Genomic DNA, 11,158 nt, shown 5'->3' with positions numbered 1-11,158 from the left:
CGACAGCACGGGTCTCTTACTAGTTTCTTCTTTATAATAACAATGCAATGTTTATTGTTTTTTTGCGTATGCAAAATTTATTGTTATTTTTACTATAATATATAGGGAAATGCTAACGGGTACCTATTAAACACTGGTTAAGAGATCAAAAAAGTAAGTTAGCATTCTTTAATAGATTAAAAAGATAAATTTTTAAAAAAAAATATGTGTATTCAATATATTGAAAATATAAATAATTAATTTTAAAAAAATATATTATATTGATTATAAAATTATTTTTTATTTAAAATTCTTAAGTAGTGTTCCGAAACACTGGTTAGCATGAGTGAGATGAACTGCAACAAGATTAAGAAATAGTATGTATGGTTTAAAATAATATCTTAGGGAGTGACCAAAAAAGTTTGACAGTTTCATTATTTGAATAAGTTCAAACTAATTGAAAGAGAAAAAAACGTTTTTCTATATATACGACAGGTTGATATTTGATTCTAACATTCACAAATATCTAAAATCAAATTGTTGAAAAATCAAATAAATTAAATAATAAGTATACTAATGAGTTCATATTTTCTTTTCACCACCATGGATCCTCTCCTTCCCTTCTTTTCACATATACCATTTTTCTCATTTTTGGTTTAAATAACCATCTTGGACTATTTTTGAGCCACGTGTTACAAAAATTAAAGGAGAAAAATCTTTCTGACCCAAAATCTTTGTCAAACATGCATCCAGATTGTTGGTACCAATGAGTTCATCATTTTTGTCTTGATACTATCATATATGACTAAAATAAGAATATCCATTCTTTTTCTTTGGTTTGACGTATAATAAATCCATTACGTTTATGTCATATAGAAGAAGAATAGTCATTTTGTCTTCGATTTGTATCGGAATTCAATTCATCAGTCTTGAATCATTTTCACATCATTTTGGTGAAATTCAAAGAAAGTTGCATTATTAATACCTCGCGGTAATGCATGCAAATGATGCAATGCAAGACCAACATTTTTTGAGGTCAATTCAAATTATAGAAAAAATTGTTTATAAGACTTGTTTTAAATATGTTCTATTCATATTCAAGTCGCATTGATCGTTTTTGCAATAAAAATATATTCCCTCCGCTTTTTATTATAAATCGTTTTGGGAAAAAAATTGTATTTAAATATAAGTCGCTTTACAATTCCAATGAATAATTAATGCTACTTTTCCTATTATATCCTTAAATATTTATTATTCTCTCTCCTTTCAGTTATATAAATTTATCTTCCATATGTCATTAATGAAGGATAATTTTGTAAAAATCTTCATAATTTCTCATTTTCATACAACAATTATTATTTTTCTTAAACTGTGTGAAAAGTCTAAAACGACTTATAATAAAAAACGGAGGGAGTATCACAAAACATTCAAATCCTATTAATTAAATAATAACTGATGAGTTATTACAACTTGGACTTTGAACAATAAGAGGGAATTCTATTACTCAAACTATTTGTCACAAAAACTAGTTTTAGAGTGAAAAGATTTAATTTTAAACCGGTTTAGAATCGGTTCATAACCAATTTTATGATTAAAATTGATTTTCAAACAGTTTCATAACAAAATCCAGTTTTGCTATGAATTGATTTTATGATCAAACTTATGTGCAATTATCCACTCATGATATAACATGTGGATTTATTCTACAGGATTTTGAAAGATAAATGTTACTCTAAGCTCATCTTTTAGTGGAAAAACGACCACAATTGAATAGTTCTGAATGTGACGTTAGGTTTGTATATACAGAAGGAATGGAAAATGCACAAACAGGACAATTGGAACAGCACTTAAGTTTTATCGTTGATTTTAAATCGGATGGTTATTATTAAAAGTTCTCACTTCTCATAATGTCGTATGATTTTAAATCACTTTTTCGTTTGCGGATGGCATTTGGCAACTGAGTCCCCAACCAAAGGTTGTCCCTCCCGCACTAGTGCAAAATGAATAATATAATTTTAAAATTTACACCCAATATACTAAAATCGGGTGTAATTAAGAAACACGGTGACATTTTTGTAAATAAAATGTCAGTTTATGATTGATCCTGTAAAAATTTACACCCTTTTTTTTAAAAATGGGTATAAATTTAAAATGTTATTATATTCAAATCTCTATTACTCCCGTTAAATTAAAAATCGGGCGTAAATTTAAATAGACTTAAAAAAATATTTATTTTTATTACCCAAAATATTATTCTTAATAACTAAGTGAATATAAAATTTTGTATTCTCTTCCATCAAATCAATCTTTCTCTCCCAAACCCAGAAATATTTTAGGTAGAACATTAGGATATGAATTAAAACATGTGAAACCCGTTTGAATTTCAATATACAAAGAATCTATTCACGATCTTAGTCAATTCTGATTCCGATTCCGATTCCGTCATTTCTTCGCTTTAGTTTGAATACACAGGTTCTAACCTTATGAGAACTCGAAATGCAGATTCGTCTTTTAAATCCCTAACCCCTAAGAAGACACCGCCAGCAAAAGAATCCGCCGGAGAATCTTCCGTCGCAAACGCACGTCTCCATCCAAAACCAGAAGCGCCAAGAAGATGGAAGCATCGTCCGCAACCAATCCTATATCCGATTCCAATTTAGATCAATCTGGTAAGCTCTTTTTCCCCTATACTCCATTTCTGAAATTCATCTATGCGAACACCTCTATTATGGAGTTGCCTAGTAGTAGCTTGTACGAAGTTATGAATGAATATTCCTCTAATGCGTGAAATTTCAGATGACATTGTTAGGTTAAAATTTGGTATCTATCTAAATCTCTCTAAATATTCATTGATTTTGATAGAACCTTGATTTTTTAATAGTTAAGAGATAGGCCTAAATTTTTTACATGATAGGTATAATATGATAGGAATAGGACTATAGAGTATTGTTTTTTGTTTTGTTTTAGTATATTTTACTTGATTGTGTAACAGAGCAGCAAAAATCATTATCTAGTGCTACTACCGCTGCGAAATCTGCAAAGAGGAAAACACTAGGTAAACTGGGGAGAACAGTGGTTGTTACTAATCCAAATTTGGAAGAGCATTTGGTGGCTGAAGCTGATGAAGCAGCATAGAAAGTGGCTGAAGCTGGTGAATCTAGTGAAACTTCATGGATGTTGCATTGAAGGGGATCAATTAATATTGGTGTATGAGTACATGGAAAATAATAGCTTGGCCCATGCTTTATTCATAGAGTTTTTACTCATAAGTACAATGGTCATTATGAGAAATTTCTATGAAATCTGAGTATGACTTCTTTTTGCACATTCTATAGGTTCAGAAAATCGGCTTAAACTTGATTGGCCATCAAGGCTTAGGATCTGCATTTGCATAGCAAAAGGTCTTGCATTTCTTCACGAAGAATCAAGACTCAAGGTTGTTCATTGAGATATCAAAGCTACTAATGTGTTTACACTTTTGGAGTTGTAGTCTTGGAAACTATTAGTGGAAAGAGTAATAACAGTGAGCATGTCATTGACAAAACATGTAAAGTCATAAGTTATTCTGTTTACCCTGTCAATATTCCAAATTCTATTATCTCACGCAGAATTGCAGGTTTGTGCTTATTTGTTTCTATTACACATTATATTAGTCATTGGCCTAATTTTTGTATTACACTTTTGACAATTGTGTACTGGCAGGAGTGAAATGGGTAATCAGAGCCGACATGGACAGGAAGATCAAATTTTGCTGCATCTAGTCTAATGCTGCTAAGCCATATTTGAGAGCATCCGGTTTTGAACAAGAGGATGTCTTGCACCACCTTTTATTTAAAGAACTTGAATGTATTCTCTTAGGGATCTTCAGGTTAGAATTCATTCACTTAATTTAATTCGACAACCTTGATCTTTAAACTATTTTACTACATAACTTTGATTTTGGCATGCTTGTGGGTGCATAACTCTGTACAATTTTAACATTTAATCCTTAAGATATCTAGTAACATGAGAAGGACCATTTTAAGATTTCATATGTATCATGCTTGAGTGTTTAGGTACTAACTCTTAGCAAGTGTTTGCATTATCGTCACAAAGTAAGTAAGTAAAAACACCATTACTATGATGGAATGGAATCAGTAAATAATGAACAAATTGGTATGGCTTTAGTCTTAAGTTGAGTATGTCTTATCTCATTGCAGTTTTTTTAACACTAATATTCCTATTTCTGGTCCTATTGTTATATATAGGTGGATATGACACCCTGGAAGAACTATTGGAAGTGATCACTTGGGCTCAACTAGGAATCCATGATAAACCAGTAAGTATATAATAATAAGTGCAATTCAATTGGATTTGTATATTAAAAAAGTATATTAAATCAACTTCTATAATGATAAAGAAAATGCAAAATGAAGATCTTAATCAATAGAGCATAAATGAATGATTCTTAATGGAAAATGGATTGATTGAATTGCAGGTGGGTTTGTTGAACGTAGATGTTTACTATAACTCTTTGCTGTCATTTTGGATTGGATTCTTCCAGGTTCATTCCCTATTAAAGGACCTGGTTCACAAAGCTGTTAGCGAGACTCTGGTTTGTTCCCGGGACCTCTCATTTAATGTTCCTGTTGTATTTCTTGCTGTTATATCTGTGCTCAGTTAATTGTATAACTTGTGTGCTCTCATTTTTTCGGAGCATTTTAGTGACAAGGTTCATTTTGCAACATCATTTTAATGACTTCAGTTTTAGAAATCGAAAATGTTCAGAGGAGAGGTTTTTGAGGTGTTGTTTGGTTGAGTGTTCTAATTTCTAACTATCCCTCTGTATTTGCTTTGAGAATTCTAATGTAGGTTATCTTTTTATATAATGATATGGGCACTGAGAATGCTAATGTGCATAAATTTAGTTAACATTCATTTGAATTCATAGGAAATTGCAGATTTCGAGAATTGGATGAAAATCATGGAATATGATTGTAAAAGTATCTGTAGAAGATTGTATTTTAGACATTGATTCAAAAAATTGCAGAACTAGGGACTCTCTGTTGATTTCTCTACTATTTGTGTTAACCTTGACAAATCCAGAATGTCAGCTGATAACCTGTCATAGCAGAGTCATTCAAATGAGATTACAAGCCATAGAGAGTTGGCAATTGCAAGCAGCGGTAGCGAGTTCTGATTTTTCTAATCCATCTATACATTTGAAACATGAATAGGATTCAAATGCCTGCTCAAGGTTACCCAACTGGAAGCATGATGAAGTGGTAAATGGTAAGTGGTGCTGGAGCAGCTCAGTTTAATCTATTAACTTCGGTATATATGAATGAATTATTATGAAAAAATTGTTAGTTTATGATATAGGTTTTTGAATTTTTGTGCTTGGTGTTGTAATTTGAAATATTGCTTTTGAGGTTTTGTAATTTGTCATTGTTGTGAATGTGATTATGAGATAGAATTTGTGTTTGGTGCAGCCGAGGCAGAAGAGTGGGTTGGTGCAATCCTCACAATTTTCTTCTGGTAATTCCGGTGGACAATCACTGCAAGGAATGCAACAAGCCATTGGGATGATGGGGTCGTCCAATCTAGCCTCACTGAGGGCTAATGGAGGTCTTTATGCCCAGCAGCAGCAGCTTCGATTGACTCCTAGCCAAATCAGGCAGAAACTCAGGTATATATATAATGCATTTTAATGCAAGGACAAGAGATTATTTTTTATTTAATAATTTGTCATTTTTTTATTTGTGCTTAGATAATTTGAAGTGACATTATTTTTACTATATATCATGATATACGTAAATAGGATATGTCATAATCATATTTCTATGAAATAAGTTTGAAAAATATTTTACAATCAAGTTGAAAAATATTTTGCAAGGTTAGAAACAAGTTGAAATATAATAGATGGTAAAATCAATAGGATATGTTTCTCAATTTATATATGTTTATGCTTTTTCACTTATGAAAAAAGTCTATATGTTTATTGGTGTTTAAGGAAACTTTACATACATACCACATAACATCATCTTTTTGGGTGAGTCTGTGACTGGACTGGCTACTCTTGTTATAATATTAATAATAACTGTTACTTATCATCAGCTACTTGAGTCCTTTCCTCAAATCCATCACATTAACAACTCCAACAACAACAACTAGCCTGTACGAGCTGGATCCATCCATGATTGAACATGACATTCAACTACGCCAACAATTTATAGCCACACTCAAGTCCCGATTTTTCAATCTCTTCTTTTCAAGGTTCTATTTAAATATTCAATTTACACTTCACTATCTTTTCTATTGTAACCTTTAGGTGATATTTTCTTTTCATCGACAAGGAGGTAGTATACTTACGTTGGCAAAGATCTATCAATTGGTACCAGACACCAGTAGCTGTTTTGTTAGCGTGAGCGATCTTTCTCAATAATAACTTATACATGTATTTTGCTCTAAATGATTTCTAGGGTGGACAGTTAGCTTTGATCAATTTAGAATCCAGAACTGCTTTGCTTGCAGCTAAACAGGTGCCTTACATGATAATTTGATTTCTAGTGTTTCAGTTTATGTTGATTTTATACCATGTTTATCATCTGAAGTTTGACCTGTTATAGGGTTTTCTTGGTGCTGCATCAAGATATCTGGGTTTTAGATGCGTGCTCACATTACTTGGACCTGTGTATGTCCTACACCTTGCTTTAATAACCTTCAATTTCTAGCAGTTTTGCATCTGTGTACACTTAACTTTCCTTTAATTGAATAAGTAACAAATTAAATCGTAAATTAATTATTTGTTCAACTGCTGTGCAAGTATTTTCTCATTAGTTTGAATTGGCTGCACAGATACCATGATTTGTCCTATAATAATTCATGTTTAAGGAAAAATCATTGACTTTTACATTTTCTTTTATGGTTTAACTTTATAGTTTTTCGTTGTCCACTTTTAATGACAAGCCCATTAATGATGTGTGTATGCTTGGGCATATTTACACTTTTAGGCTTTTCCTTTAAAACCCTCGTCCAAGCACTGAAAACTCAACAATTAATGCCATGATTGTGGTGTGAGAACAGACTTAGAACCCTAGAGAGTATGCTTTCAGTTGAGATGGGTTTGAGGGAACTTGCTTCTTTGAAGGTTTTTAATGAATATTATTTTAGTTAATGATATGTGTTTGTTTTGCTGATTGTGTTCTGTACAGAGGGATACCTCTGATTGTAAGGACCTGGTCTCCAGAACACATGCTTATCTATTATAGAACTTCAGCTCCTATCTTTATTAAAACAAAATTATATTTTTTAGGTTGAGGATGCCGTTGTACTTGCATTATCCCAACACAGACGGCCAAATTTGATTCGGCAGTCTATTTTAGGTACGATGATTACCTCTGTCTCAAATCTATTTTTCTACTTCTCTTTTGGTTAATCAATTTGGTCATTCTTGACTCTTTCATCTGATCTGTGACGCCTATCTATATTCCACCAGCAGTTGGTACACTTCTTACTATATTAAGCTTACTAGTTTGTCATATGTGTGTGATCTTTTCGAGTTGTAGTAATGAGAGTGTTATGTTTTGGTTTGTTTTTATTCATGTGCATATTTTGGATTAATTTTCTTAACTTCATTTGTTATGTTACCGTTTCAAAGCAGAATGGTATTGTAGAAGATGATTTGAATTATATATATTTTTATTTATTTTAATTTTAGAATCTTAACAAATTTGCGATTGTTATGCAGCGAGCTCGGGACAATCTTATAATGGCGTGGACTCTAGCCGCAGACAGAAACGAGGAATGGTTCTTCCTTTCGAGCCACATTCTATAACCTTTTACCAAGTTGTGTATTCTGTCGACATGCCTCAGGTAAGTAAATTTCAAAGTTTGTTAAAATCTAAGACTCAGTTTTCAATCAATGTTTTCGGTCAACAACCTTGACTCTTGAGATTCTAATTGGCAGGAAATGAAGGTTCAAGGGGTAATAGAGGATAGGTTGGTGCTTTTGAAGGGTGTTAGTGGTGCATTTAGGCCTGGTGTTCTCACAGCATTGATGGGAGTTAGTGGAGCTGGAAAAACTACTTTAATGGATGTTTTGGCCGGTAGGAAAACCGGTGGTTACATCGACGGGAGCATAAAAATTTCTGGATACCCTAAAAGATAAGAAACGTTTGCTCGAATCTCTGGTTATTGCGAGCAGAATGATATCCATTCTCCTCATGTTACAGTCCACGAGTCATTGCTCTACTTGGCTTGGCTTCGTTTACCATCAAAAGTGACTTATAATACAAGGAAGGTTAGTATTTAAAGCTCACTTTGCGATTTTACTTTATTACTTGATTCATTAATCGAGATATTTGATAAATTGTTGCAGATGTTCATTGAGGAAGTAATGGAACTAGTGGAGCTGAATCCATTGAGAAACTCTTTGGTTGGTTTGCCTGGCGTAAACGGTGTTTCAACCTAACAATGCAATAGGCTAACTATTGCAGTTGAATTAGTGGCCAATCCGTCGATAATTTTCATGGACAAGCCTACATCTGGATTAGATGCTAGAGCTGCTGCAATTGTTATGCGAACCGTTAGGAACACAGTTGACACAGGAAGAACTGTTGTTTGCACCATTCATCAACCAAGTATCGACATATTCGAAGCTTTCGATGAGGTAAGAAAGTGTTTCATATCTTATATCTTCTGGACTGGAGTGCTGTTTGCATGTATTTTTGCTGTCTCAATCAAGTTCTTCAACTTCATCGTCTCTCTTTTCTCTGATGTCTTCATTGTTCTACTTTGCTCCCTCGCCATTCTCGGTCTTCTCTTCCGTCAAATGACCATTCAGTATGTTATTATTGTGTTAATGCATACGCATAGCATATGCATTTGATGAGCATTTCATCATTTCCTTATTCTTTTCCACTGATTCCTGCAGCCAGTGTAGTCGAAAAGGGATATGTCTATTGAATTTTTGAGCATCAATTCCAGCATTAGATCCTCCCAAGCCTTCAAAATATCGGACATCACTAGTTTATTAAATCTCAGCCCCTGAAACTCAATTTTCTTTAGATGAGAATTCACTTTGTTCTTCAGATTCTGAGGCTGAAATGAGGTAATTGATGCCAGCTAGAGAACGAAAATCCAATAGGAACTGAATTTTCTATGCTCGTTGTTTTAGTTCTTTTAATGATAAGTGTTGAATATGTCCTGTAGGAAAAAGACAAATATAGCATTGTTGGAACCTCAACAAATCCAAACCCATCCCTTACCTTTCTTCAAAGTTTCCGTTCTTGTTCACATCAGTTTGACTCAGAGTAGATGTCATCCTTCACATATCTTTAAGCTTGTCTTATCTTCACTCACTTATGCCCTTTCAAAGTATTCAGTCTTATTCGTCGGGTATCTTTGAGTTGCTTTTTTCTCCACACATTAGTTCACATCTAGAAGTTGAATTCATTGATCATCAGGTCAGTACCATGCTAATAGATCTATAAACCAAACCCTTAAACAAAAGGAAAATGAGCTATAGACCTATGTCCTGCAAGGTGATTCACACTTTATTTTTCTTTTGATGGCAATCTTATAAATTGACTGAAAGCTTGGATTAGTTAATAGACATTTCATGTAATGTAAATTTTTTAATTTTTCCAAGTATATCAGTGGTTTATGAAGGCGAGAGGAGCAGAATACTGTCATCCATAAAATAGTTAAACGTGTTTGTCTATTAGCACGTAGTTCAAATGCATGTCTTTAGATTGACACTTCGGACATGGGACTGTGTTACTGGTCAATGTACTAATTTGACGAATCTTGGTGCTAAAGCTACCTCTTTGATCAGTGAGGGCCCGTGGATTTTTGTTGGTCTGCCTAACATTGTCAAGGTAAGCTCTTATTCCTACTTCAATTATTTTTTTCTTTCATTATATGGTTTTTTGTCAAGGTAAGCTCTTATTCCTACTTCAATTATTTTTGTTGGTTTTTTGTGAAGGCTCTTCTGAATTGCTATATAATGAATAATTTTGTAGACTTTGCTTGAGAAGATGAAGTCGGTGTATACGAATGTAGAAGGTCTTCCTCCGGATCGAATTGTGGAAAACAATTGCTTCTCCAGGGCGTGGTATTTTGGCCATGGATGAATCCAATGCTACATGTGGAAAGCGGTTGGATTCAATTGGACTAGAGAACACCGAAGCTAACCGTCAAGTATGGCGTAAAATTATATATGAAGAAAGCGGTTGGTTAAAATATAATTTTTATGTGTATGATTTTATAGTACTTGAAATATTATGAATGCACATGATTTTGTATACTTTTTGGTTAATATTAAAAATATTTTGACTTAGTTAAAATATGATTTTTATGTGTATGATTTTATAGTATTTGCAATATTATGACTGAAAATGAAATATAACTAAATGGTGTATATGAAATAGGGTGTAAATAGATTTAAATATAATATAATTGTTCATTCATAAATGACTTATTTACACCCGATTTTTATTAAAATAGAGTGTAATTAAAAAGGTATCTACACCTGATTTTAATTAAAACGGGGTGTAATTAAAACGTAATTACGCTCAATTACACCCAATTTTTATTAAAATAGGGTGTAATTAAAACGTAGTTACGCCCAATTACACCCGATTTTTATTAAAACAGGGTGTAATTAAAACGTAGTTACGCTCAATTACACCCGATTTTTATTAAAATAGGGTGTAATTAAAAACGTAATTACGTCCAATTACACCCGATTTTTATTAAAACAGGGTGTAATTAAAAACGTAATTACACCCGATTTTTATTAAAATAGGGTGTAATTAAAAACGTAATTACGCCCAATTACACCCGATTTTTGTTAAAATAGGGTGTAACGTAGAACATATTTACACCCGATAATCTTAAAATAGGGAGTAATTACGAACATATTTACACCCGTTTTACACCCGTTTTAAACGGGTGTAAATGCGCTAGACATTTCTCACCCTGTGGATATACACCCGATTTTTATTAAAAATAATGGGTGTAAATTTAATAAAAAACGGGTGTAAATTAACATTTTTGTACTAGTGCCGCTTGGTTTGTCCTGATTTGAGGTGGATGTCTCCAAGACTCCACCTCCTACGTTGTTGAAGTGGCTAGTTTCTAAGAGGGGGCACCAGCTGCGCTTTTAAGCTCATTTTGCCAAATAAGGGATTTAAGT

At 33.0% G+C, this 11,158-nt stretch overlaps 1 protein-coding gene across 7 annotated transcripts; it reads left to right on the top strand.

The window, feature by feature from the left end:
* The first annotated feature begins 2,307 nt into the window (after nt 1-2,307).
* On the top strand, nt 2,308-10,228 carry LOC131638824 (pleiotropic drug resistance protein 1-like). 7 transcript variants are annotated; one of them, XR_009294784.1, is made up of 12 exons: nt 2,308-2,648; nt 2,972-3,186; nt 3,315-3,595; nt 3,682-3,847; nt 4,227-4,297; nt 4,457-5,250; nt 5,451-5,647; nt 6,076-6,234; nt 7,928-8,260; nt 8,339-8,629; nt 9,611-9,839; nt 9,984-10,228. XR_009294784.1 is itself a non-coding variant. In XM_058909373.1 (6 exons), the coding sequence occupies exons 2-5, from the start codon at nt 6,626-6,628 to the stop codon at nt 8,126-8,128; spliced, it is 423 nt and encodes a 140-aa protein (XP_058765356.1). In that variant the 5' UTR covers nt 6,364-6,500; nt 6,588-6,625; the 3' UTR covers nt 8,129-8,260; nt 8,339-9,603. The 7 variants fall into 7 exon arrangements, 1 of the variants encoding a protein (XP_058765356.1); XR_009294783.1 differs by having other exon boundaries at nt 2,972-3,595; XR_009294781.1 differs by lacking the exons at nt 2,308-2,648; nt 2,972-3,186; nt 3,315-3,595; ... (3 more) ...; nt 5,451-5,647; nt 6,076-6,234 and adding exons at nt 6,314-6,352; nt 6,441-6,500; nt 6,588-6,652; nt 7,274-7,343; nt 7,709-7,833.
* The last annotated feature ends 930 nt before the right edge of the window (nt 10,229-11,158 follow it).

This window comes from Vicia villosa, unplaced genomic scaffold (genome assembly GCF_029867415.1).
Source record: "Vicia villosa cultivar HV-30 ecotype Madison, WI unplaced genomic scaffold, Vvil1.0 ctg.002442F_1_1, whole genome shotgun sequence".
Classification (NCBI taxonomy): Eukaryota; Viridiplantae; Streptophyta; class Magnoliopsida; order Fabales; family Fabaceae; genus Vicia; species Vicia villosa.
Note: the sequence above shows the minus strand (reverse complement) of the source record. Positions and strands in the feature narration are given on the sequence as shown.

Excerpts from the sequence above, each read along its gene's own strand:
- LOC131638824 (XM_058909373.1), top strand. The coding sequence starts at position 6,626 with ATGCGTGCTCACATTACTTGGACCTGT. Across the intron at positions 6,653-7,273 it reads CTCACATTACTTGGACCTGT|GTTGAGGATGCCGTTGTACT; the intron begins GTATGTCCTACA and ends TATATTTTTTAG. Across the intron at positions 7,344-7,708 it reads GATTCGGCAGTCTATTTTAG|CGAGCTCGGGACAATCTTAT; the intron begins GTACGATGATTA and ends ATTGTTATGCAG.